This window comes from Megalobrama amblycephala, linkage group LG16 (genome assembly GCF_018812025.1).
Source record: "Megalobrama amblycephala isolate DHTTF-2021 linkage group LG16, ASM1881202v1, whole genome shotgun sequence".
Lineage (NCBI taxonomy): Eukaryota > Metazoa > Chordata > Actinopteri > Cypriniformes > Xenocyprididae > Megalobrama > Megalobrama amblycephala.
In genome coordinates, this window is record NC_063059.1 from 20,104,378 (window position 1) to 20,132,082 (window position 27,705).

Below are 27,705 nucleotides of genomic sequence, written 5' to 3' on the forward strand. Positions count from 1 at the left end.
CTCCACCAGGTTGTGTCTCTGAAGTGCTGGTACTGTGTAGTGTTGTCTGACGTGGGTCTCACAGTAAGATGCAGTGCAGGTCAAACAGGATTTAACAGCTTTGAGCTTCATCTCAGCACAGATATCACAGGGAACATCTTCAGGTCCAGCGTAACAGTGAGCAGGAAGAGCAGGACTAAATCCTGCCTTCTGAAGTTCCTCAATCAGTTTAGACAAAACAACATTTACACTTAACACAGGACGACTTCTGAACCTCTTCCTGCACTGAGGACAAGCGTAACCTCCAGCTTGAGTTGGTTTGTTCCAGAAGATCTCAATGCAGTGTTTGCAGTAACTGTGTCCACAGGGGATGGAAACTGGATCCTTAAAGATCTCTGTGCAAACTGGACACTTGTAGTGATCCTCTGTCAGCAGAGTGGCTGAAAGTGCGCTGTGGGAACATCTTTGGTTATTACTTTCATGATGATATAATGATAATTTGGTTATTATCATTGCATTTTTGTAATGCAATGATTGTAAACACAGTATTAAAAAATAAGTAAAAACAAGAAGCGATTGTTATGCCTAAACTTTCAAAGTGTGTAGTGCCTAAAATTTGACATCACAAAATGGGACACTTTTAGAACAACATTGTTAATGCAGATACAATTGAAATTTTCTAAATCCTGAGTATCGGCCGATACCGAGACTGGTCTGATACCAGCGATGATTGATATTAGAATATCTATAACTTGCACTTATAACTTGTGAAACTGATGATCAGACTTCTGTGTTAAACACAATTCACTAAATACACATTACATCATTATAGAAAAAACAACAAATTAAAGGGTCATGAAACCCCCTGTTTTAGCCTGGTCGTTCACACCTCTGAGCTGGAAAAACGGGCGTGTAAAGCTCTGGAAAATGGGAGTGTAGAGGGGGGGAAGAGGGGAGAGAACAACCAATGTAACACAGACCTACAACACACTCATTATACAGAATGATGAATATTAATATATGAGCACGGAGAAAATGACAACAAACTCCCAAGCACAAGGGAGAAATGCGAAAGAATATTTAAAAGGGCTAATAATACTTTCCACACCAGTGGTGGACGAAGTACACAAATCAACTACTTATATGCATCAAAAAATATTACTCAAGTGAAAGTATTTAGTGCTCCTTTTCAATTTTACTTGAGTGAAAGTACAAAAGTACTTGATTTTTAATGTACTTAAGTAAAAAAGTACTGATTGATGAATGTTTATTTTGTAATTTTATATAGGCCACTTCTATAATTTAATTTTATATATTTTATATAATTCTCATGCTCAAAATAATTATGAATGATTATGAATTGTCAAATAGACAGCACTAGTCAGTATGGATGGAAGATTAGTGGATGCAGATACATAATATGTAATGCGTGTTGAAAAACAATATAAAAACCTACGAAAAATATAGGGCTAAATACATAATTTTATTTTCCACGCTGAAACCGATCATATGCGCACTCCACGTGCATATCATAACAATCGTATTTTTCATGTGTTCGTATTCAAGCTCCAGTTCTGACTGTTCATGACTATCTCATGCGAACATATTTTTTTGTGCTGGTAGATTACAGCAAAACAATCCACATGCACCCAAACTTCAGCTCTGGTCGCGTCGCAGGAAAATGCATTTTTGTGTTGTAGCACTGAGGAAACAAACACAACTATATGACCCATGTCTCTGAATGACAACAGAGAAATAATACTTCCTCATGCATAGTACCGCAATTATAATCTTATGCATACTACAGCGCAGTGATTGGATTGAATGTGCTTTTTCTCATGAATAAATGCAGAAACGGTTGACGTCAGCATGTTTGACCAGCCCATACTGGAGCCAACCAGCACTCCGGATCACTCCGGGTATTACACGATGATGTCAGATTTTGTGATTTTGATCTGACTTTGCTTTTCAAACCGGAAGACAGAAATTGCTCTTAAAAATACAAAAATAACTAATTTCAAATCGTAAATAAAATTAATGAGTACCTTTAGTGTTTTCAATGATGTGCAGCTTATACATATCTGTTCACAGCTCAAAAAAAGTGTGTTCTGGGGTTTCATGACACTTTAATAAAAATATATAATCAATCTACAACAAAAAATATATTATAAACTAGGTGAGTGGATAATTCAGCAGCAGAAGTACTTCTAGAAAAAAAATAATTGTGCACCGTAATTTTATAAAGTCTAAACATTTAGTAAAATACATAATTTTGTGGGGAAAAATAAAAGTGAACATGCTAAAACTGGTAATGTGTTAATAAAAAAACAAATGACAAATTACTATTTGTTTTCTTACAAAATACATTCATGAAAAACAGTTTATATTTGATTTATATATACACATCTAAACAACTTATACAAATAAATAATTTATATTAGATTTAAATTTGTATTTAAATATAAATATAACGTTATATATAAGAAAATAAATAATATAAAATTATAAGACATTTATTTTAAATGTATTGCACAGCTTTTTAATGTGGTAACAGACAAGACAGGCTTTTAATAATCATTCAGTTTGAAAAACTCCAATAATATTAAAGGTTTCAATTCAAAGTGGCACAAACAGCATACAGTATATGTGCATCCCGTGTGCAGAATGTTGTGCTTAAAGCAAACATGGAGTCACAGTGCTTTTTGTACTCTGTATAGAGGTTATTCAGAGCAGCGAATGTGATGTCTTTGAAAAAAACGTGCAGCTATTTGTTCAAAATGTTGATTTTTTTTTTTTTTTGATGAAACTTACCCATATTCAAGTGTTGATAAAAAAAAGAATGCAAGAAGCTAGAATATATTTTTTTAAAGCAGAGACTCTGTTCTTTCTTTTGACATATTGTATGTTCAGATATTTATACAACAAAATATTCTGGGGGACATGAACGTTTTGTGAAAATGATAAAAAAAATATGGCTGGCAACTCTTTTAAAAAACACTGGCAGGGAAAGAGTTAAAATATGGGCAATTTAGTGAGCAAATTGTGTAGCATCATCAAGTTAGCTTCTAAAACCGAGATCTTTTATAACAATAATTCTTCATTATGTCTCAACTTTTGATTTTGTGAATTTCTGATGTATAAATTCAACATTACAAACTTTTTTTAAATACTTAGCAAGCATACAATCTCATATCTTCTGTCCCTGTAATTCTGTGCTTCCAGTCTGAATCCAATCGGTCGGTCCACTGAATGCTCAGTTTTAAGAGATGTGAGGGAAGGTGCTGGAGATGTAGCTTCATCTGGCTTTAAACTTTCAGGAGGAGAAACAAAATGAGTTTAAGAATGCACAAGAGATATGCTATGCAAACAAGCACAGTACAGTAAGCAAGCTGACTTTAGTCCCCTAACAGAGAAAGTTCTCATACTTCTCTCCCATCCAAATTTGCGCTCCACTGTTGAACACAATCCGTCTATCCATTGACTGATCACTCTTTACAGACAGGAGTGAGGGTGATGGAGATGGTGCCTCATCTTTTCTCAGACTGTGAGAGTTAAAGCATAGTTGTTTGATTTGTTAATAAGACCTCTAATGCACACACAAGCTCACAGTGTTGTCATAAGTACTGGTACTTCAGTACGAAGTTGATACTGAAAATATAAAAATGTAATGATGTCGGTCTTTCTTCAGTAATGATAGTACAACTCTGTGAACTGGCAGCTTCAGTGATTATGAAATAAATGCTCTTTATTTTCAAAGAGTTAAATAAAACAGTTAAATAGTTAAAGGGAGTGTGTTACACTATTTTTAAAAAATCTAAATTGGTAGAGAATCATGCAAATTTTTTAGAGGTATTGGAACTGACTACTGAAGTTTTGGCATTGTAACCACAATACAACCTGATCAAAGAATGTAAATTCTCATACCGTTTAACGCTGTAAGGCTGACTTCTGTCTTTGAATGCAATCGGTTGATCCATTGATTGGTTGCTTTTTAAAGAGAAGTATGAAGTTGCAGGAGATGGTGCCTCAGCTGGTCTTGGACTGTCAGGAGGAGACAGAAAATTTAAGTTTAACAATATAAAAGAGACACACAACATATGCAAGAAAAGGATAGTTGTATGTCTAATAAATAGTTTTTTTCCCTTTCTTTATCATGCAACAAGCATACAATTTAAAACAGCAAATTATCAATCATTGCATACCTAATGTAACTAGGGGGTTCATTGCTGAACGCAATTGGCTGATCCATTGACTGATCACTTTTCATAGAAAGGTGTGAGAGCGCTGGAGATGGTGCTTCATCTGGTCTCAGACTGTGAGAGTATAAATAAGATTTTAAACAACTATCACAATGACATACAAAACACATAAAATGACCACAGCTGAATCTTTTAGAAAAAACATGACTAAAATATATTTCAGGCCTGGACTGACAGAGTAAGTTCTCATACTTCTCCATGTAACTTTGCGCTCCACTGTTGAACACAATGGGTGTATCCATTGACTGATCACTCTTTACAGACAGGAGTGAGGGTGATGGAGATGGTGCCTCATCTTTTCTCAGACTGTGAGAGTTAAAGCATAGTTGTTTGATTGGTTAATAGGACCACACAAGCTCACAGTGTTGTCATAAGTACCTTTACTTCAGTACGAAGTCGATACTGAAAATGTAAAAGTGTAATGATGCCGGTCTTTCTTCAGTACTACAACTCTGTGAATTGACAGCTTCAGTGATTATAGAAGGAATCCTCTTTGCTCACATTTTTGCTTATATCACGCTCACATTACGCATATTATTTTTCATGTTGCTTAGAGGATAAATGTAGCAACATTTCAGGAGTGACAAGAAAATGTAATTATTAGAGTTAATATTTTATTTTCAAAGGATTAAATAAAACAGTTAAATAGTTTAAAAAAAAGTGTTACAGTATATTTTTTTCAAAATCAAAATTGGTAGAGTATAATGAAATTTTACTGGTATTGGGACCGACTACTGAAGTTTTGGCATTGTAACCATAATACAAGCTGATCAAAGAATGCAAATTCTCATACCGTTTAACGCTGTAAGGCTGACTTCTGTCTTTGAATGCAATCGGTTGATCCATTGATTGGTTGCTTTTTAAAGAGAAGTATGAAGTTGCAGGAGACGGTGCCTCAGCTGGTCTTGGACTGTCAGGAGGAGACAGAAAATTTAAGTTTAACAGTGTAAGAGACATACAACATATGCAAGAAAAGGATAGTTGTACGTCTAATAAATTGTTTGTTTGTTCTTTATCAAACAACAAACACACCATTTAAAAGAGTAAATCTGCATGCTTTTCATACCCAATGTAATTAGGTGTTTTATTGCTGAAAGCAATTGGCTGATCCATTGACTGATCACTCTTTACAGACAGGAGTGAGAGTGCTGGAGATGGTGCTTCATCTGGTCTCGCCCTTTGGTACATGGAGAACAATGCAAGATTATTATTAATCATTACAGATTCTAACAGCCTAAAAAGCTGAAGGAGAAACAAAACCAGTTTAAAAATTCACAAGAAATATCCAATATCCAAATATCCTTCTCCTAACAATGTAAATTTTCATACTTCTCTCCCATGTAACTTTGTGCTGCATTGTTGAATGCATTGGTTCTATCCATTGACTGATCACAGACAGGAGTGAGAGAGCTGGAAATGGGGCCTCATTTGGTCTTGCCCTTTGGTACATGGAGACAAAAGTGTTGTAAAAGTTGAAATAATATGTTAAAACTGCAATCCGTTTTTGGTTAAAAATTATCCAAAATCAAATTTTTAACAAGTATATATCCAGCCAGTGTTCAAAACTATCTCCTTACCTTAGCTCGATTCACAACAGTATGCTTGTAATAATGTTTTATAATAAATACTGGTGGGTTTCCGCGGGAAATTCGAGCATGCAGCAGTTCGTCTTTGCGTCATTACGTCACTTAACAGAAGGAAGGAGATCCAGCTAGACTATTTAGGAAGCTAGGCCTACACAGGTAGCAGATCATTTAGCCTTTTCTCACAGCACTCTGCAATAATTAAACTCATCATTTTGATGGCGGACTGTAATCCAGAAAGGTCCAAATGACAATTATCAATGACAAATGATTCAGCCGTGGTCAAAAAGCAAAATACTTCGGACTACAGAGTTGCTACAGAAATTTAAATTTACAGGTAAGTTAACACTAATAGGCTACACACTAAATACACAGTCACACAATGTTTATGTTGTTAACATTAACAATTTGAGAACTAAGTATAACAACAATAATAATTTACACGGTTTGATGCGATATGAGATAAGCGATCGTTAGAATTAATCACCATTGGCAGCGCGATTTATTGTAGGCTAACTTAATGCTTTCCCCCTCACTTGGTCAGAACAAAAGAGACAGACGTACTTACTTTTTTTCAGATTACATTTTCTGGTGAAAATTCCTACTTTGGTCATATTTCAAGACTATAATCTGTGATTCCGAAGTACAATATCCACACCTGTGTGCTGACTGACAGCAATTAGATTCATCCTCGCTCGGCGCGCTGACGAGCTGATGCACAATGCACGTATAATAATTCCGCATATAACTGCAGGTTTCAAACAGAGAGATGGCGACTACAGACCTGCCAACATGTACGCATTTTGCGATTTGTAACTCTATACTACGCAAAAACCCGGTGACTCCTCTGTGCACGCTAGTAACAAATCCAGCAAAAGAAAGAGTTCGACCAATCTGAGCGCTGGGTTCATTTCCCAAATAGCAAGCAGGAATGATTGACAAATGCGTATGGCATATCAATAAAAAAGACACTGCAAATCGACAGCAACACAAAATCCCGTTCGATCCTCCTTCCACTCCCGCCGTCTCAGTGACTGAATTCTCAAGCGAGGACCGTACAGCAGTCACGGTAACTTACTTCTGACTCCTTAAGGTTAACGGGTATAAAATGCTCAAGTAATGTTGAACAACAAATCTAAATAAAATGGAATATGGCTTAGTGATTATGAAAGTGGTGTGATATGTGGCTGACTGACAATCAGAGCATGTGAGCGAAGCGGAGCGGTATGACGCTCCGCTACGTTTTCCGCTCTATGGACTGCGCTCCACTCAGTCGCTCAACCGCCCAAGCAAGCGCTCCGTTAATATTCCGCTCACGCTCGCCGAGTCGCCGTGTAAACCAGTTCTCGCTCAGATCCCGCTCCGACATAAAATTGCTCTAGTAGGCCTAATTGTTTACTGTTTGTACCGAAATTCTTGGATAATTGTATAAAATTATTCATGCTGAGTTGCTGATAAATAGCAATTATCATGTTTCAAAACGAAATTCTTACATTCTTCTTAATTTTATCAATTGTATTAATTAAAATGTATTAAATATATTAATCTAACATTAGCAAACATACCTACAAATCCAAAAACTGAAAAGGTGTATTTGATTTTCGATAACTTTTATTTCCGTGAAAATATTCAAAACAGGTTCATTAAAACAAACGCACACACAGGAGATGAAATATGCGTAGATCTTTACAAAACACAATTTGATTATAAAGCCTGTGAGAAGCATAAACAAGATAAAATGCACTTAAAGAATGCTTAGATTATGAACTGACGTCGATGAAAGAAACACTTTCTAGTGTCAAGTTAAAATAGACCATAACGGGGAACTGTCTATTAAAACGTCTCTTGATGTTTACTGGATTTTAGAATTCACTTTAAGAAACATTAGCTTGGACAAAGTGTCAGGCTTCAGGCTCATTCGGTGTGCCCGGGAAAGCAATCCAGCGGCAGAAAACACTCGCTCAGCGCTGGAAGAACCACTGGGGATGCTGAAGATTTTGCGCGCGACCTTGGCTAGTTGAGGGAAGGATCCAGCACTGGTTTTCCAAAAACCTAGTACGTCTTCCTGTGGACTTCTTCTCAGCGAGCCCAGGTACTCCTCCATCTGACCTATGGCGGTGCCAGCTACACTGGAGTTACTTTCATAGGAGCCGAAAATGCGTACCTTCTTTGGAACGCTTCTGGCCTCTGTGACTTTGTCTACACTATTGTATTCTGCCTCCTTCACCAACATTTCTCGAATCTCTGCGAGTCGATTGCTCACTGTACCATCTCTGAAAATCCATTCTGTTTTGAAACGTGGATCTAATACAGCCGCCAACACAAGGTGCTTGTCAGAATAGAATCTGTTAAAACGAGTAGAGACATTGACTGACAGTGTCTCCGCAAACGCACGAATGGGTAGGGGGAGGGTCTCAGGCAGACTGGACAAAAGCTGTTTAATTTCCATAACAGCTGGAAGAATCATGCCCAGGTTTCCGAGCTCTTTTTGCATAGCATTAGTAAGTTCTGCCAGAGGTGATAGCACCTCAGTCAGGGCTTGGAGCTGAAGTACGTCATTTATGGTCCGCTTACTGTTCTCGGGAATAGTCAGCTTATTTTGAAATTGCGAGTCTCTTTCAAACATTTTAATTACAGATTCAATCATGCGCAGCTGACTGCTCCATCTGGTGATACATGCTTGAGTGGGACGCACACCCAGTTTATCAGCTTCCTCGGTGTTTAGGGTGCTCTTCCTGACAGCTTTTACAAGTTTTGCCGTTCGTGTGATGACATTGCCCACATCGGCATGGCTGTTTATTGCATCCTTTAGGGCGAGCTGCAGTAAATGGATAGGGCATCGCAGATGGAGATTGTTTTCGGTGATATATGTAGCGGTCACGTTCTCAATGATCTGCAAAAAATTTGGCTGGAATGGGGAAGGCTGATTATCCACTGTGTCACCTTCCTCTGGGTCCTCTTCCTCTCCCTCCTCTTCTACTGCACTTTCCTCAAACCCTGGGAGGTTGAAAGCCTTTATCATGTTACTGGCGCTGTCGGGGACCACCCTGACAACGCGTCTTTGTAAATTCCAGTGTTGTAAAACACCTTCATATTTCTGAAAAATACTCTCAGCTGTGTGGTGTCCTTTAAGATGTTCACAGGACAGCAACACAGTGTGACCATTGAACACTTCATCAACGAAACTTGCCACAACACCTAGAAAGCTGTGTCCTCTTCTGTTTGTCCATATGTCTAGCGTAAGCGCGAAGCCATCTCCTAACTGCAGCAGCTCCCTAAGTCTGCCTTCCATCTCACTAAGAGCATTTGGCATCAGTGTATCACGCACTGTATTGTAGCATGGAGTGGTGTATCCGGGCTGGGCAACGCTGACAAAATGACGCATACCCTCTCGTTCACCTTTTGTCAGAGGTTCATAATCCAAGTAAACCATCTTAAAAAATGCGTCATCTAATTCTTTCTTCCGTGCATTTGACACGGAGAACTGGGGACGCTGGAGAGGGAAAAAATTCTTTATCTCCTTTTGGCCTTTTGTAGTTTTTTCTGTAAAGAACAAATTTGCGTGCGTTACATTAGATTATAAATTACTGTTGCCTATATCTAGCCTAGGTCTACCTGTTGGTTCGGGTCAGTTTTTTATTTTATTTTTTAATAATAATATTTTATAGGCCTAAGTAGTGTGGCTAATCTTCTGCACTCTGTAGTTCTGTATTTAGGCCTATATACAGCTGTGAGTTTAGGTCTACAGTTTAACTGATATTATTTAATAACTAGCTACGGAGCTCCGAATATAATTCGAATTAAAAAATCGTTTCTACAACGTCACCAGGTTTTATTATTTTTATTAATTTATTATTATTTATTAATTTTAAGCAATAATGATTTTAATAAGTAATTACGAAATATAATGATTCGTTCCACGATTTAGGCCTACTAAAACTAGGTAACGAACGAATGAATTCAAAATATTTAAAAGAAAAATGGGCTTAATTATTTATTTCTATTGTTTTTCGAGAGGTCACGTTTTTATAACATAGGGCTGTATGTTATTATGCTTCATATCTTTCATAATTAAAATAGCCTAACTAAACGGTAATATATTATCTTTCATAACTAATTAAATAACTAAACGATAATATAAATCTATTTCATGTTAAGCATAGATTAATCCTTTTAAACTAATTAAGTAATTTAATACTTAATTCGTGGCCATAATTTAGACTAAACGAAAAAAAAAAATAATTCTTAATTCGTCGCTTTAATGTAGGCTAGTCCTAGCATAAAACAGAATAGCCTATTCTAAATTCGTGGCCGTGATTTTGTCTGCATGTTAATGATCGGCGCTCCGTACAACCGAATATAGCTAACCTTAGCCTACATGTTTATTCGTTTTTTATGGTATGTAACTAGCTCACCTTTTGCTGCACCATGTTTGCATAGCACATCCTCGTGCTTTCTGGCAATGTGCCGCTTCAGATTCCAATATGAATCTTTACTAACTTTAACAGCGTCCCAGCACTCCCTCTCAGTTTCTTCTCCCTGCTCATTCTTAACTTTAATTTTTACATTACATATATGTACAAGGCTTGCAACTTCGTTGAAACAATATCTGAACTCCATAACTGCTCTACTATTCTCGACCTCTACAGATTCTCGCTCTCGTACAAGCAAATCACCAAAGGGCATTCTGGGTTGAGCGAGCGGCGCTGAGCGTATATTGAGCGAGCGGAGCGGAATCTTCAGAAAGGCGCTCTGAGCTCTTAAGGAAATATTACCGCTCCGCTCCCCGCTCCGCTCCGCTCACATGCTCTGCTGACAATCCGCGAGTCTGGAGAAACAGGCGTTTATTTATTCATTCTTAAGACGCGGTCAGCCGGTCACACTAGCTTTGAACGTTCGAATTTTTTTCGGATGCTGTAACGGTCGTGATATGACGTCGCGGTCTACAGCGTCTTTTTTATAAACATGAATTCAACACATAACTTAAAGTAATACATTTAAAATGTAAAAACACAGAACCTACTCGACTTTACTGCAAAAATATAATTCTTTTAATTCAGCCAAGAGGTCATGCTGTGACGAATCGATCTTCTACTGGTCGCACGTCTTCACGTGATGCGAATTCGCAGGTCAGAGTTCACCAAACTTGAACTTTGGAACGCAGCGAAATGCGAAATTATTCGCACCTTTAGTGTTGAGAAACGCATAGCCTACATGTGTTGCGTTATTGTGTTAATACTAACTAAAATACCTAATTAGCCTACTTATTTTGTATGAAAACTAGCATTTAAAAGTACCATTGTCTCAAAGCTGCGCGAGCTCTCTCTCATAAACACAAACGCGCGAGCGCACAGAGAGGAGATCATTGTAAAATGAAAAATGCCGTGCTTGGTTTAAAATGTTCTTGCTTGTGTTATGTTTTTGTCAGAAAACATTTTGAATTATCCACCCGTGTTTTTAAGATTGGTTAAATTACGGACGCTTAACACAACCCATCGTTATGTCGGACTAACTTCTTGATATTCTTGAATACTCTAGTTTTGCTCTCATTGGTCCTTTCTATTTATTGTCAACTGTTTTCTATAAATAGCCTATGTTTGTATTGGCTAACCTTTAATCAGCGAATGTTTGTCTTGTTTATAATTCAAAGATAGCACGTTACAAATAGAAACCCTTTTTTTCCTGTGGGATTTAATATCATATTTGGATATTGGAATAATAAATTAGGCTAAGTATTTTAAATTAATCACATGTAAACTCAATGTTTACTGTTTTCTAAGGGTTTCTTAATTTTAGACTAGTTTTCATTACAAAACCTGTATAAATGACTCGACTGTCAGGTTAGTTGTATGTAAATACAGCCTACTTGAAATTGCAAACAAAAATGTTTAGTCTATATTAAATATATGAATGCGATTCACTTGTGGTTGTCAGTTTGTATAAGCACACATTATGCAATGCAATATTAATCATGAATTAAAAAAAATGCTTTTTAGCAGGTGGAGTGAAATTTTTAATTGTCAAATTAAAAAAAAAAACTTGAACAGTCAAAATTAGATTAACGAAGATGGGTGTGTGTGTGTGTGTGTGTGCTTTGTGTATTGTATTCTCAAAAATGTAAAAGACATATATGACCATATTGGATATTGTATTTGTATTTAAATGTTGATTGCAATGTGGTTGTCTTGTTTTAATTGTTTTTTTTTAATTATTATTGTTTTAACGAATTACAATTACAGTCAGGGTGTACATTAAATAAACTTCATTAAACAATCAAAACAAATACATAAATAAAATAAACCAGACAAATTTAGAAAAAAAAAATAGAAATAAAAGTTAAATAATATGAAAATGTTTACAAATAGAAGCACATTTTACAGCTTTCTTATTTTTTAAACAAATCATTGTATTTAGGTATTGTTTGAATTCTAATTTCAAAATTAAAGGATAGAGACCAAGGATAGAGAGTTGAGGACAGGTATTTTTAAGAAGCATTTTTAGACCAGAGGGAACAGCATCCATGACCACAGCATAATCTTTCGGAGTGACTGGAATACTATATTTAGAAAGAAATTCTGAATAAGTTAACATAAGCCCTTCATGGTTAAAAAGTTGGCTAACAAGAACTATGTTATTACAAAACCAGTTTTTAAAAAACAAAGATTTTGATTTATACGTAATGTGCTTATTATTCCAAATAAAACACCTGTTTGGAGAGAAATTGTGTTTATAAATTAAATTCCAAGAAAGAAGCATCTGTTTGTGAAAATTAGACAGTTTTAAAGCAATTTTGGTAATGCTGTAGTCACAGAGCAAAAGGAATTGAAGGCCACCAACCTGTCAAATGATAAAGTGAGGTATAATATTCCAAATAGATGTTTTTTTGAGGAATTGTTTAATCCAATTCAGTTTGAAGGTGTGATTAAGGGTAGAAAAATCTAAGAAGTTTAGACCTCCATTTTCCGCTTGAGTTCATAACCACAGATTTCTTTATATAGTAGGTTTTATTTTTCCATAAAAAGTTAAAAAGCATATTATCAATAATTTTACAAGTATTTAACTGCTAAAGAGAGTGCTGCATATGTAAGCCTGCCCTCTGAGTGATCAATACCCTCCCCCTCAAAGATAGGTCTCTCAGTAACCACTGATTTATTTATTTTTGTTTTATCAATGACTGGGGAGAAATTAAGCTCACATCATTCCTCTTTTTTCTTTACAATCTTAATACCTACATATGTGATTTCATTTTTAATGGGAATATTACAAATTGCTGGAAAATTACAATTTTTGAGAGACATTAATTCACACTTATTAATATTCAGGTACAGCCCTGAAGCTTTGGAGAAAGTATGGATAAGGGCTAAATGTATTTCTTTTGCATCTTTTAAAAAAAGAGTGGTATCATCTGCTAATTGACTAATGATATGTTCACTACCTGCAACAGTAATAACTCTTAAAGGGCTCTGTTTAATATGATCTGCAAGAAGATGTGAACAGAGTAAGAATAAATATGGGGAAATAGGGCATCCCTGTCTGATACCACGACTAAGATTGAATCTGGGTGATGTGCTTATGCAGCTTGAACAATTTGCATTAGAATATAATGTTTTAATAGAATTAATAAAGAATTCACCAAAACCAAATTTTTCAAGGGCCGAATATATAAAGTAATGTTCAACAGTGTCGAAGGCCTTATGGAAGTCTAAAAAAAAAGATGAAACTCTCGTCTGGGTATAAATGTGGGTAGTCAACAAGGTCTAATACCAAGCGAATATTATTTGAAATATGTCTATTACACATAAAACCTGACTGTATGTCATCGATAATAAAATCCAAAGTTTTTTTTAATTCTAAAAGCAAATATTGAGGCTAAAATTTTATAATCATTATTAAGTAGGGAAATTGGCTGCCAATTATCTAAAATTAAAGTGTCTTTTTTTTGGTTTGGGAATTAAGATAATTAGGCCTTGTGTCAGGGTAGGTGGAAGTTTACCATATTCGATGCATTGTAAGAAAAGCTTTAAAAGAAAAGGAGCAAGATCTTCTGAAAAGGTGTTATAGAATTCAGAAGTTAAACCATCTACACCAGGGCATTTATTTAACTTAAGCTCTGTGATAGCATAAAGGATTTCTTCTATACATATAGGAATATCACACTGTTCTTTTTGGTCTGCATTTATAGATTTTGAATTAATAAGACTGTCTATAAAAACAGAGGAATCAATTTCATATCTCGATTCATAAAGACTGCTAAAAAAGGTTGAACAGTAATCTGCAATGTCCTTTGAGTTATTTATTATCATGCCATTGATGTTCAAATGTGAAATTGTATTTGTTTTTGCAAGGAATTTTTGTAATTGAAATAAATGTGCTGAATTCTGTTCACCCTTTTCTAACCATCTCTGTCTAGACCTAATGAAGGCCCCATCTGCCTTCCTTTTATAAATATCATCTAATTGGCTTTGAAGTGTAGATAACTCAAGTTCCCTTCAAGGTTATTATAGTTTTGCATTTTTCATTAGTTTTTATTTTTATTTCGTTTTGACTTTTTGTTTTCAAATTCAGTTTAGTTTTAATTAGTTTTTAAAGTGGGTTTGCTAGTTTAGTTTAGTTTTTATTTTTTGAAAATGCTTAGTTTTAGTTTAGTTTTTATTAGTTTTAGTCTTTTTTTGTAATTTGGGTTATTTGTCAGGGGCAAGATTCAAAAAGGTCAGAAAAAGTATTGTGTAATAATAACTCAACAAAAACATCATACAATTTTAAAAAATATTCATTCAAAAATAAAACCAGTACATAAAATGTACATATGGGCACAAATATGTAAACAGTCTCAACACTCCGCAGTAAGTGCAAAATGTGTAAGTGACGTGTGCCAGTAAAAAACCTAAAGAGCCAACAGACTAAAGACATACATGAACCGCATGTAGCCTTTTCAACCCATTTTTAAGCCACAACAAGACATTTCTGTCAGATTGTCGGGGAGCTCAATCTGAGAAAAGAACATGACAAATAACAACAACAACAACAACAACAAAAAAAAAACTTTAAATACAGCTTTTCAATTTTTTTAGTGTGTGTGTGACACCTTGACAAAATTGCCAAAAAATCTACCAAAAATCTACACATCTTCTATACAGAATTCACACCCTGTACAAATACCACAGCTGTACAACTTATAATATACTAAATTTACAATAGCCTACTCGTCTGGATTGAAGCAGCAAACATTCAGTGTAAAGGCCAATTCACACCGCACCGACAAACGCCAACAAACTCGTCTGTTGGAGTTTGTTGGATCGGTGTGATACCCCTGTTGGCGTTGGTCTGAGTTCGGTTTTCACCAGACTGAACATGTTTAATCGGCGTTAGTTTGGTAGTCTGAGCATCCAACAAACGGCAGCCAACTCTGACGTAATCTGACCTGACTACGAACCGTTGCCATGACGATGAGGCAAGTCCCCTGCAAAGACAGCTGTTTGATCGCGCCCGCGCCCGCGCCTCACGCACACACAACAAAGCAGCGGAAATGTGACATCGCAGCTTGTTCGTTATAAAAAATAAAATACAGTTTAAAAAAAAAAAAAAAAGAAAACATACAAAAGGTACAATAGTCCATAGTGCAATCCTTGCCATTCAGCAAGAGCACGTTAAGAGAGGTAACGTTCACCACCATGACATGAGCAACGCAGGTTTACCTTCAGTGACACTAAAACTCTGTAAACTTGATTTTTTTCTCACAGTAATTTTCATTTTGGGTGAACTATGCAAACACATTTGGATTGAAGCAGCAAACATTCAGTGTAAGAGTAAACAAATGACATTATTTAATATTTGAATCACAGCTTATATAGTGTTTTGACATCGACAACCCAAGTGCATTTTACCTCAAACTTGCGTCTAGTTAACGTGCTGCAGTAGCAATCGCTTCTCGCGTCGACATTAACACGCTGACAAAGTTATATTTAGAATTAAAAATATTTTTATACCACTTTTTAATGTGTGATTGTGTAAAGGTGTTCACGAGATACCAACCTTTAGCGAACTTGCTTTCAAAGTGGAACACTCGTTCTCATGGAGACGCGGTGTGCACGGAGGGGAGGGGCTGTGTGTGTGTGTGCGCGCGCGTGTATGTGAGAGACGCAGGGAAAGGAAATGCAGCTAAACGTTATAAAATACAAATTTGCTCTATGAAAGACATTGATAAAGATGAAAACTAAGGACATTTAATCTATAATTTTATTTTATTTTAGTTAGTTTTGCCAAACACACATTACAGTTTTAGTTAGTTGTCGTTTTTTTGTAATGCCTCGTTTTTATTTTATTTCAGTTAACGACAATGTTTTTTCCCACCTAGTTTTCGTTTTTTCGTTCGTTTTCGTTAACGATTATAACCTTGGTTCCCTTTCAGTCGGTCACGTTCGACGTACGTCAGTAGTGACCGACGAATTGGGATATCGCTAGAGAGCCCTATCAGCTTCGAGTGAACTAAAACAAGCCAATGGAATTGGCGTGCGATATTTGCATAATGCGCACCGCCTCTGTCAGGTGGATATAAATAGGAAGCAGATGCAATCGCACTCTGTCTTTCACTTCGGAGCCAACCATTTGGTGTTCTCCAACTTTTTATCTAAAAAGAGAGTGAAACTCAACAAAGCCTGAGGAAAAATCAGCATCTTGTGTTGGTGTCACGGCACTTCAGCGAGGTCGCGAGCTTCCTGAGGAGCCTGAGCTGAAAGCTTCCAACAATTGTTTCGGTTGTGATTTCGTGACACTCCCTGTGTGCTTCGGCACAAGAAAGCTGAGCATTTTTTCCCTCTAAAAGAGCTTCACAGACGAGCCCTGCATCTTTATCAAGATGTCATTTCGTCTGTGTGTTACTGGGTGCGGTCGTTCACCGGTCCCCGCTGACGGTCACAATCGCTGCATCACGTGTCTGGGCGTTCAGCATGCTGAAGCTGCTTTTTTGGATAGTTCATGTACTCATTGTGGGAACATGACTATCGCAGTGCTGAGATCGAGACTCTCGTTCCTTGGTTCTCAGGGAGCAGGGGTCCCCTCCCCTATGCCCCGTGCTGCCGTTTTTTTCTGGCTCCGGCCGGGGTGACGGTGCGTCGGCGTGTAGGCAGGGTGATCTGAGGATAACGGTAAGGGCCTCTCCGCAGAGCATCACTCGGCCCCTGCCCCCTCTCCAGCACTGCAGCCTGTGGGTTTGCCATTGGATTGCGGTGGTTCCTCTACGGAACGACCATCCATTTCCTTCGTTCGTTCATCCGTTCGGCGCGCCTGCGGATGATCAAATGTCCGCCCTGCATGCCATGGCCCTTTTGCAAGTATATCAAGCAAAAGCGTTGATGGACATGCCTGGGTCTTGATCAACAGCTGCTAGGGGAGCTGCGTTCCGCCACTGACCTCGCCCTCCGGGCGACTAAAGTGACGGCGCATTCTGTTGGTCAAGCGATGGCTACACTCGTAGTCCAGCAGCGCCACCTCTGGCTGACCCTGGCTGACATGAGGGAGACCGATAAATATCGGTTCCTGGACTCCCCCGTGTCTCAGGTCGGCCTATTCAGTGACGCGGTAGAGAGCTTTGCCCAGCAGGCCCGTCCAAAAGCAGGCTGAGGCCATTAAACATGTCCTGCCCCGACGGTTTGCTGCTGCTGCCTCCACCCCGCCTCCGGCTGCACAGCCTCAGTCTGCCCGTCGCAGAGGGCGCCCGCCTGCGTCATCCTCCACCCCTGCTAAGTCAGCAAAGCAGCAGCCCACACCCGCCAAACAGCAGGGAGTCGGTCGCGGTCGCCGCGCCCAGCCCGCTCAAGCCAAGCCAGGTGGCAAACGATCGAGGATTTTGTATTTCTTTTGTATACAAATGCTTTTGTATTTCTGTACCCCCGCTGTATTATAGAATTTGCTGGTAGTGGTATTTGTGAATAAACTCAACTCCAAAAAAAAAAAAAAAAACTCCAAGTCACGGTCCTGAGACGGGCGACCTGAAGGGGAAGTATTCTGCTCTTCGGGAGAGGATTCCAGCATTTCTCCCACCCCTGGAGGAGGGCCGGGGGGAATCTATGTTTTTGTCTGTCCCGCCGCTGGCTCTCCGGAGTCCAGAGTTACCCACTTCTAAACAAAAAGAGCAGTTTCCCAATCCTCCAGGTCACAAGAGGGCGCGGCTGTCAGTGTGCGAGACCCCACCTTGTCTCATGCAGCCCCCTCCTACTACGCCAGCAGGTCCCAGTGTGATGGTTGAGGTCGCCTCTCATGTGCCGTCTCCCATGCACACTTTCACCTTGCGGAGTCTTTGGGCCCCACTTTGGGCCGCTATGCCGTCCAAGTCAGGTCCCAGCACTCTGCTTCGCTGCCACACCCTTGGTACGTCTGTGGTGCCTTTGGTCCTGCTGGCTCGGTGTCTGGAAGCCTGGATAGCGCTCCCCAGCCTGTCCCGCTGGCTCATTCGCACTATCAGACTTGGCTATGTGATTCAGTTCGCACAGCGTCCCCCGGTGTTCAGGGGTGTCCACTACACTCAGGTGTCACTGGACAATGCACCCGGCCGGAGATTGCTGTCCTCCTGGTGAAGGATGCAATCGAGCCGGTCCCTCCAGCCGATATGAAGACAGGGTTCTACAGCCCCTACTTCAGTGTACATAAGCGATCGACCTGAAGGACACGTACTTTCATGTCTCGATTTTGCCTCGACACAGACCCTTTCTATGGTTTGCGTTCGAGAGTCGGGCATATCAGTACAAAGTCCTACCCTTCGGGCTGGCCCTGTCGCCTCGCGTCTTAACGAAGGTTGCGGAGGCTGCCATTGTTCCGCTCAAGGAACAGGGCGTTTGCATCCTCAACTACCTCGACGACTGGCTCATTCTGGCCAGCTCGCGGGAGCAGTTGTGTGAACACATGGACATGGTGTTAGCTCACCTCAGCCGGTTGGGTCTTCGGGTCAACTGGGACAAGAGCAAACTCACCCCCGGGCAAAGGATCGCTTATCTCGGTATGGAACTGGATTCGTTCGCTCAAATAGATCTGTTCACCTCCCCGGAGACTGCCCACTGCCAGTGGTTCTATTCCCTGACCAGCGGCACACTTGGCGCGGATGCTCTGGCACACAGCTGGCCCCGGGGTCTATGCAAATATACGTTTCCCCCAGTGAGCTTTCTCGCACAGCTCCTGTGCAAAGTCAGGAAGGACGAGGAGCAGGTATTGCTAGTGGCTCCATATTGGCCCACTCGGACCTGGTTTTCGGATATGACACTCCTCGCGACAGCACCTCCTTGGCCCATTCCTCTGAGGAAGGACCTTCTGACTCAGAGACGGGGCTCCCTCTGGCACCCGCGTCCCGACCTGTGGTTCTAAGTGATCTCCCGCAAGCAGTTATTGACACTATCACTTCCGCTAGAGCTCCTTCTACGAGGAACCTCTATGCGTTGAAGTGGAACCTGTTCATTGAATGGTGTTCCTCTTACCGAGAGGACCCCCGATCATGCTCGATCAGATCTGTGCTCTCCTTCCTGCAAGAGGGCTTGGAGCGAAGGCTGTCTCCCTCCACCATCAAGTTGTATGTTGCCGCTATTGCCGCACATCACGACGCAGTCAATGGTAAGTCTTTGGGGAAGCATGATCTGATCGTCAGGTTCCTGAGGGGGGTGAGGAGACTAAATCCACCTCGCCCTTCCTCTATACCCTCTTGGGATCTCACCCTGGTACTTGCATCTCTCCGGGGTCATCCGTTCGAGCCTTTGCAATCAGTTGAGTTAAAAGTACTGTCCCTTAAGACCATCCTCTTGGTTGCATTGGTCTTGCTCAAGAGGGTATGGGACGCATTTTCGGTTCACGAATCATGTTTGGAATTCGGCCCGGTGACTCTCACGTTTTCTTGAGACCCCGGCCTGGATACGTGCCCAAGGTTCCTACCACTCCTTCAGAAATCATGTAGTGAACCTGCAAGCGCTGCCATCGGAGGAGGCAGACCCAGCCCTAGCCGTCCGCGCTCTGCGCCTGTACTACTGATGTAAGAAAATATCGATACACTTGAATATCGCGATATTATATTTGGCGATACCGTATCGATTCTCTGAAACAATGTATCTATCTATCTATCTATCTATCTATCTATCTATCTATTTATTTATTTATTTATTTACATCCAAGATTCATGGCTTTGTGTTTGGTTTAAACCACAGACTGTATAAAACCCAACCGCTGGATGTCAGCGTTATTTCAGAACGTAAACTGACGCCGGAGAAGCGCAAGGTGCATCAATTGCGTTAGCATTAGCAAACCCAGCTCACAAGACAGAATTATTCCGCTCCCGCGACATACAGAACTGAAGTGATAGATGGGAAAGAGGTGCGTTTACCCTCGTGAAAACAAGTGGCCTCACCTTGTGACATGTAAACATTTTTCCTGACCTACTGTTGGCCAACTTGTACGTTTATAGTAGGCTTCTTTTGCAGGTCTAATGGAAGTTAATTTCTGGACAAAGTTGATTGTAACAGTTATAGTATCGTAACCTGGTTCATACTCATTCTATTTTATCTGGAATTGAATGGAAGTTTTTCTCATATTGTTCTCGTTCTTTCTGTTTTTCATATATTCATGTCGTTTTCATTAGTTACACTTAAAGGTGCCCTAGAATTAAAAATTGAATTTATCTTGGCATAGTTAAATAACAAGAGTTAAGTACATGGAAATGACATACAGTGAGTCTCAAACTCCATTGTTTCCTCCTTCTTATATAAATCTCATTTGTTTAAAAGACCTCCGAAGAACAGGCGAATCTCAACATAACACCGACTGTTACGTAACAGTCAGGGTGTATGCCCCCAATATTTGCATATGCCAGCCCATGTTCCCAACATTATGAAAGGCATTAGACAAGGGCAGCCAGTAACGTCTGGATCTGTGCACAGCCGACTCATCAGACTAGGTAAGCAAGCAAGGACCATAGCGAAAAATGGCAGATGGAGCAATAATAACTGACATGATCCATGATATCATGATATTTTTAGTGATATTTGTAAACTGTCTTTCTAAATGTTTCGTTAGCATGTTGCTAATGTACTGTTACATGTGATTAAAGCTACCATCGTTTACTGTACGATGGTACGATTACTGTATTCACGGAGACAAGAGCCGTCGTTATTTTCATTATTAAACACTTGCAGTCTGTATAATTCATAAACACAACTTCATTCTTTATAAATCTCTCCAACAGTGTAGCATTAGCCGTTAGCCACGGATCACAGCCTCAAATTCATTCAGAATCAAATGTAAACATCCAAATAAATACAATACTCACATAATCCGACGCATGCATGCAGTATGCATGACGAACACTTTGTAAAGATCCATTTTGAGGGTTATATTAGCTGTGTAAACTTTGTTTATGCACTGTTTAAGGCAAGCGCGAGCTCCGTGGGTGGGGAGCGTGAGCATTTAAAGGGGCCGCAACCCTGAATCGGCGCATTTCTAATTATGCCCCAAAATGGGCAGTTAAAAAAATTAATTTAAAAAAAATCTAGGGGGTATTTTGAGCTGAAACTTCAGACACATTCAGGGGACACCTTAGACTTATATTACATCTTGTAAAAAAACGTTCGATGGCACCTTTAATGTCAGGGGTTTAAGATTAAATGTTAAATGTAAGGCTTTGTTTTTATTTGCAAAACAGCAGAAATCTGACTTTTGTTTATTTTAAGAAGTTCATTCAACTCCCAAAGATGTAAATTACTGGAAAGCACAATGGGGTAATGATGTTTGGTTTGCTCATGGGTCTGAGCGTTCGGCTGGTGTTGCAATTTAAAAAAAACAATTTTCTGGGGACATTTTATTTTCTGAGGGGGATCCCCTTGGTCATTATATTATTTTAGTTAGCAAATTAGATCTGGTGACTATAATCATTATCAATTTTTATGGGTACAATTCTAAAACTGAAAAGATTCTTTATTTAAAAGTTTAGAAAGCCGAATTACATATTGCTTATCTAAATTCCCAAATTCACTTATTCTAATAGGAGGAGATTTTAATATCACTTTAGACAACTCCCTTGACCGGTGGCCACCTCGCAATTTAAATTCGTATAACTCCACACTAAAGGCCTTTATGCAGAAATTTGGAGTAATAGACATTTGGAGAGAGAAATTCCATGGTATTAGTTCTTTTACATGGAATAATAAGGCATGTACCACTATGTCTCGCATTGACTATTGGTTAACTCAGGGGTCGGCAACCCAAAAATGTTCAAAGAGCCATATTGGACCAAAAAAAACAAAATCTGTCTGGAGCCGCAAAAAATTAAAAGCCTTATATAAGCCTTATATGAAGGCAACACAGGCTGTAAGTGTATATTAGCTATATTAGCCTACTATCAAAATGACTAAGTAGGCTACAAATACATAATGAGCATTCATGATTAAATGTTTATTTTCCCTGCAGCGCATCCTGGAGAGAATGACGCACCACGTGACTACTCTGCTGTACGATATTTGGTGCTTTAAGTTTAACTTCCATTACAATATTAATGTATTATGTTTTGTTGCATTGATGAAATTATAGAAATACAATAAAGAAATCAGATTTTTGGTGTCATTTTAATTTTGAGGATTTGAAAAAAACAAAATGGAATGTGCATAATAGGCCTTCCTGTAATTTCAGACCTCCCCATGGAAATAAAATGCAGTCCTCTTCAAACCTCAATAACAATACAATCCTCTTCTCTGTTCCCCCCTTATCTGGGCAACTGTGTGCAATAAAACAAATAAATAAAATGCAGAACAATCCTTTTTCTCTTTTCCCCCTTATGGCGGCAACAGACACAAATGAATAGGCTTACAATTGCAAACGAGTAATAAAACAGCCTGCAATTAAAAGGCAACTTGCTTAAAAAAAAAAAAAAAACGTCTGAAAACTCCCATAAAGAATCCATTAGGAAAAGTGTCGAACAATGTCAAGGTTTTTATGACGAAAAATTGAGGCCTAACAATAACCACACTTTTTTTCATAACTAGAATAATTAATTTGCCACAAATAAAACAAAAAAAAAACAAAACAAAAAACAGAGAGAAACACACTTACCAGCTAAATCTGTTTTGCTCCGTTGGCTTTTCTGAATTCTGTGAGTAACGTTAATCCACAATGGAAATCATTTTTGTCGAATTCTTAGCACAGACAAGCTGTTGTGGCGAAAAATGTTGAATATTTTAAAAACCAATCCAATCCAAAACAATCCTTGGTAAGCTGCTACTATTATATATATATAAGTAAAGTACCCGAGCAGACAAAAAATACATGACGGGGTAAAAAAACAAATGTGAAATTTGAGGCACATGTGGTGTGGCACCTTTTACTTTCGTTTTGTCATTTTAGCCCACCGGCAACTATAGTTTCCGCAGTGTATGGTTGTCATTTTCCTTTTGTAAGTTTTTTTTTTTCTAGATGTTTTCCATGTTTTATGTCTCAATGACATGCAAGCAAACAACCAAATAAAGGATTTTAAGAACGAAAAAAAGATATTCACTTCCTTCCTGTGACATGATGACAGCCTCATGTCACAGGAAGGAAGTGAATATCTTTTTTCGTTCTTTTTTTCGTATTTAACTTGGAATTTGCAGAAAACTAAAGAGAAGAGGATAATGCACAGAAATCGAAATTAAATTGGCTTATTTTCGTTTTATATAAGCCTACTTACCTTTTCAAAAGGCTGCTGTTTTATTTTTATAATTGCAGGCTGCGTTTTATTGCACTCTGTTGCCCAGATAAGGGGGGAAAGAGAAGAGGATTGTATTGTTATTGAGGTTTGCTGCTCATTATGTATTTGTAGCCTACTTAGTCATTTTGATAGTAGGCTAATATAGCTAATATACACTTACAGCCTGTGTTGCCTTCATATAAGGCTTATATAAGGCGTTTAATTTTTTGCGGCTCCAGACAGATTTTGGTTTTTTTTTGGTCCAATATGGCTCTTTGAACATTTTGGGTTTAGGAAATCTGACTTCCTACCCCTACTTCAAGGAAGCATATTGAAGGCAAACCCTCCCAAAGAAAAGTAATTTTCATGTTAATATTAAGTATTTTTTGTTGACATATACATAATCATCAGGGTCTCTAGAATCATCCAAACAAAACAAATCTTACAAGAGATCTATAGTTTGTGTACTTAGTCAAAAGTCCAAGCGGCAACTGACTTTTAAGTACATATATAATGGGGAAATGGGGTATACTGTGTGTAATGGGTTAATAAATCAAGGTTATTGGTCTTATTTAGTGCTTTTTTTGCTTTCATAATATTTTATATTGTTATATATTATTTGTTAATTTATTTCTTAATTTATTCATTGTTTGTTTGTTTGTTATATGTGACCCTGGACTACAAAACCAGTCATAAGGGTCAATTTTTTGAAATTGAGATTTATACATCATCTGAAAGCTGAATATATATATATATATATATATATATATATATATATATATATATATATAATATTATATATATATATATATAATATAATATAATATAATATAATATATATATATATATATATATATATATATATATATATATATATATAAATATAAGCTTTCTATTGACGTATGGTTTGTTAGGATAGGACATTTTGCCGAGATACAGTACAACTACTTGAAAATCTGGAATCTGAAGGTGCAGAAAAAAAAAAAAAAAAAAAAAAAAGAGAAAATTGCCTTAAAGTTGTCCAAATGAAGTCCTTAACAATGTAGATCCAGTTACAAAGATTATTTTTTTTTTTTTCATATATTTACGGTAGAAAATTTAGAAAATATCTTCATGGAACATAATCTTTACTTAATATCGTAATGATTTTTGGAATAAAAAAAAATAAAATAAAAAAAATCAGTAATTTTGACCCATACAATGCATTGTTGTTACCGGTGGTGGTTGTAGCAGAGACGAAGCATTCACGGACGTCTACAAAATAGGGCATTTTATTCAACGAAGGAGACAGAACAACCAAACACACTTAACAATAAGAACAGACAAGGGGTGCTTCTCAATATCCCTCCTCGTTTCCTCGCTCCTCCGTCCTCTATCCTATGACCCGGGGTGCTTCTCAATATCCCTCCTCGTCTCCTCGCTCCTCCGTCCTCCATCCTATGACCCGGAAAACGATCGAGCTCAGCCATCTTGAAGGACATCTCAATTCTCTAATTGCACCGCGAGGAGGCGAGGATCGAGGAGTGAGGAGGCTTTCTGAGGAGTCATGAGCGAGGATACACAGGTGCATCCTTTGCGGAAGTCTTTCTCGTCGAGAAACCTGACGCACGCATACATTCTCCTCCCCCTTCATATCTGTCACAATAATTTAAATGTATGCTTTACTTTTACAGATTAAATAAACTTTATACCTCATATATTTCAATGGGGCATCTTGCTTTATTAATATTTATTATAATTTTTTAAATAACCAAACTTTAACTACATATGGGTAGATCCCTCGAGCGCAGCTGATGACGGTTTGAAGTGACGTTAAAGGTAGCGAGGATATATCGTTTCACTTGATTCAATTCCTCCTTCCTCGCATCTTTTCCTTGCATCCTTCCCTCGCATCCTGAAGGGGTGGAGCTAAGACGCGAGGAAAGGAAGCGAGGAAAGGAAACGAGGATGCACAAATAAGAATTGAGAAGCACCCCCGGAAACCGATCAAGCTCAGCCATTTTGAAGGACATCTCAATTCTCTAATTGCACCACGAGGAGGCGAGGAACGAGGAGTGAGGAGCTATGGTGAGGAGGCTTCCTGAGGAGTCATGAACGAGGATACACAGGTGCATCCTTTGCGGAAGTCTTTCTTGTCAAGAAACATGACGCACGCATAGAAAAGGAAACAAGGATGCACAAATAAGAATTGAGAAGCACCCAAGGAGTGAAGGGAGTGAGTCCATTATAAAGGGAGTGCAGAGGATGAAGTCCAGGTGCAGGTAATGATGGGGAGATGACGAGGAAGTGAGTGCAGGTGTGGAAACAAGGAGGATGATGGGAAATGGAGTCCAGGACAGAAGGGAACTGTGACAGTTGTTGGCTATTGCTACAAATATACCCATGTGATTTCTGACTGGTTTTGTGGTCCAGGGTCACTTATAGGAGTCATTTTTTCTAATGAACAATGTAATTTAACATTTTGATTCACAATGCTCTGGTGGAGCAACTTAATGGCTGCACTATGTTCCACCACTTTAAAACAAACAGATTTGTTGTTTGTTGTTTTTTCATATTCAAGAGATTATGTGCAGCTTTTTTGTGTTTGCATCGAATGTTCTTCGACTTTGACTGATCTGTTGATCTGTTGAAAGCAGTTATTTTGAGTTAGATGCCAAATGTTCTCCTGCTATTCAAATTTTACATTGAAGGGGTGCATACAACATATTTGCCCAACGGCAACTATCGTTGCCGCATATTCAAATACGTTTTTTAAGAAAAAAAAAAAAAAAAAACCTGGGGAAAATAAATGCAGAACATGTTCACATAGGACACTATTAACAGGACTATTTGCATGAAACTATTCAGAAATATTTGGGCACAAATGGGTTGGAGAACTGTATTGTATAATAAACAAACTATTAAAAGAATTATTGTACATAACTATTTAATTTAAAAAAAAAAAAAATCCTGTGTTCTCCAACATTACATTTTATCATTATTATTGTTGTTGTTTAATCTATCATTTTAAAATGTTTAATTTATTTCCGTTTGTTCATTAAAATACCAGGGTTTTTTTTTATTGACTTGCATTGTTTTTTTTGTTTTTTTTATCTTGCTCAGGGGCCGTATTCACAAAACATTTTTATCTTACCACTAAGAGTTCTCCTAAATAGCAGTAAAAGTTCTTAGCTAAGAGTTTTCTCTTAAAACCTATTCACAAAGCTGCTGAGACCAACTTTTACTAAGGAATAGGAGAGAAGTCTTAAGCTAAGAGTAAGGGCGGGGTTGACCTCTTTGCTATGGAGTAAACACACAGTGATTGGCTGATGGGGAGGAGTCAGCGATTTAATCATAGAAATATTGTAGAATGAGGTGTCATGTTTCCATATTAAAATAAAGGTTTTAAAATACAATTGTTGCCCTATTCAAACAAATATTTTTTTTTAATAAAAATGTTGCCATAGTCAAAATAAAATGTTGCCATATTGTTGCCATAAAGGTTTTAAAATGTAGGCTAAGTGCAGTGTTGCCACAGTTACTTTGAAAAAGTAACTTAGTTACTTTACAGATTACTTGATTTAAAAAGTAACTTAGTTACTTTACAGATTACTTGATTTTAAAAGTAACTAAGTTACTTTACAAGTTACTTTATTAGTTACATTCAGCAGCTGCCGACAACATAAAAATGACAACCGGTTTTGCCAACACTCACTTTATTGGAAGTGTATTTTTAACAGTAACATCAACAATCTATCTCCTGACAATTAAAGTTGAACTTAAAAACTATTTCCTGAAAAAATACATGTTTTTACAAAAAATAAAGGCAGTCTTTCTTGACTTAACATAAATACTTGTTTTTACAAAAAATAAAGGCAGTCTTTCTTGACTTAACATAAATACTTGTTTAAATAAAAATAAAATAGTCTTTCTTGACTTCACTTAACAAATACTTGTTTTAATAAAAAAATAAAATAAAGAAAAGACTATGAAAGAAGAAAAGGCTGTTCTGTGAGGCAGCGCGGAATTGACAGTGGTAGGGATCTTGTTTATTATGGCACGAAACGAGGGCGAGTCAACCGTATTTAATGGCAGCATTTCCTCCACAACAAACTCCCCGACTAACTTCTTCAACTCTCCCCCACTTACTGGTTTTGCACCGAAGTCCAGCTTTTGTTGTTTGGTGGTCGGGACCTCCTGCTCTCTGCTTCTCATCACC

At 38.2% G+C, this 27,705-nt stretch overlaps 2 protein-coding genes across 4 annotated transcripts in view; both read right to left on the reverse strand.

Annotated features, from left to right (window-relative positions):
- LOC125248253 overlaps positions 1-27,705 on the reverse strand; it is a 296,590-nt gene that overhangs the window by 91,572 nt on the left and 177,313 nt on the right. The gene's annotated exons all lie outside the window — the stretch shown is intronic.
- LOC125248914 lies at positions 227-23,344 on the reverse strand. Of its 3 annotated transcripts, XM_048161075.1 has the most exons (11): positions 23,089-23,344; positions 22,895-22,992; positions 5,568-5,677; positions 5,305-5,415; positions 5,032-5,148; positions 4,431-4,544; positions 4,182-4,292; positions 3,904-4,020; positions 3,405-3,521; positions 3,163-3,289; positions 227-430 (listed from the first exon to the last, which is right to left on the reverse strand). In XM_048161075.1, exons 3-11 carry the CDS (start codon positions 5,618-5,620, stop codon positions 365-367), a joined length of 933 nt encoding a protein of 310 aa, XP_048017032.1. In that variant the 5' UTR covers positions 5,621-5,677; positions 22,895-22,992; positions 23,089-23,344; the 3' UTR covers positions 227-364. The 3 variants fall into 3 exon arrangements, with proteins under 3 accessions (XP_048017032.1, XP_048017031.1, XP_048017033.1); XM_048161074.1 differs by having other exon boundaries at positions 22,895-23,344; XM_048161076.1 differs by lacking the exon at positions 4,431-4,544 and having other exon boundaries at positions 22,895-23,344.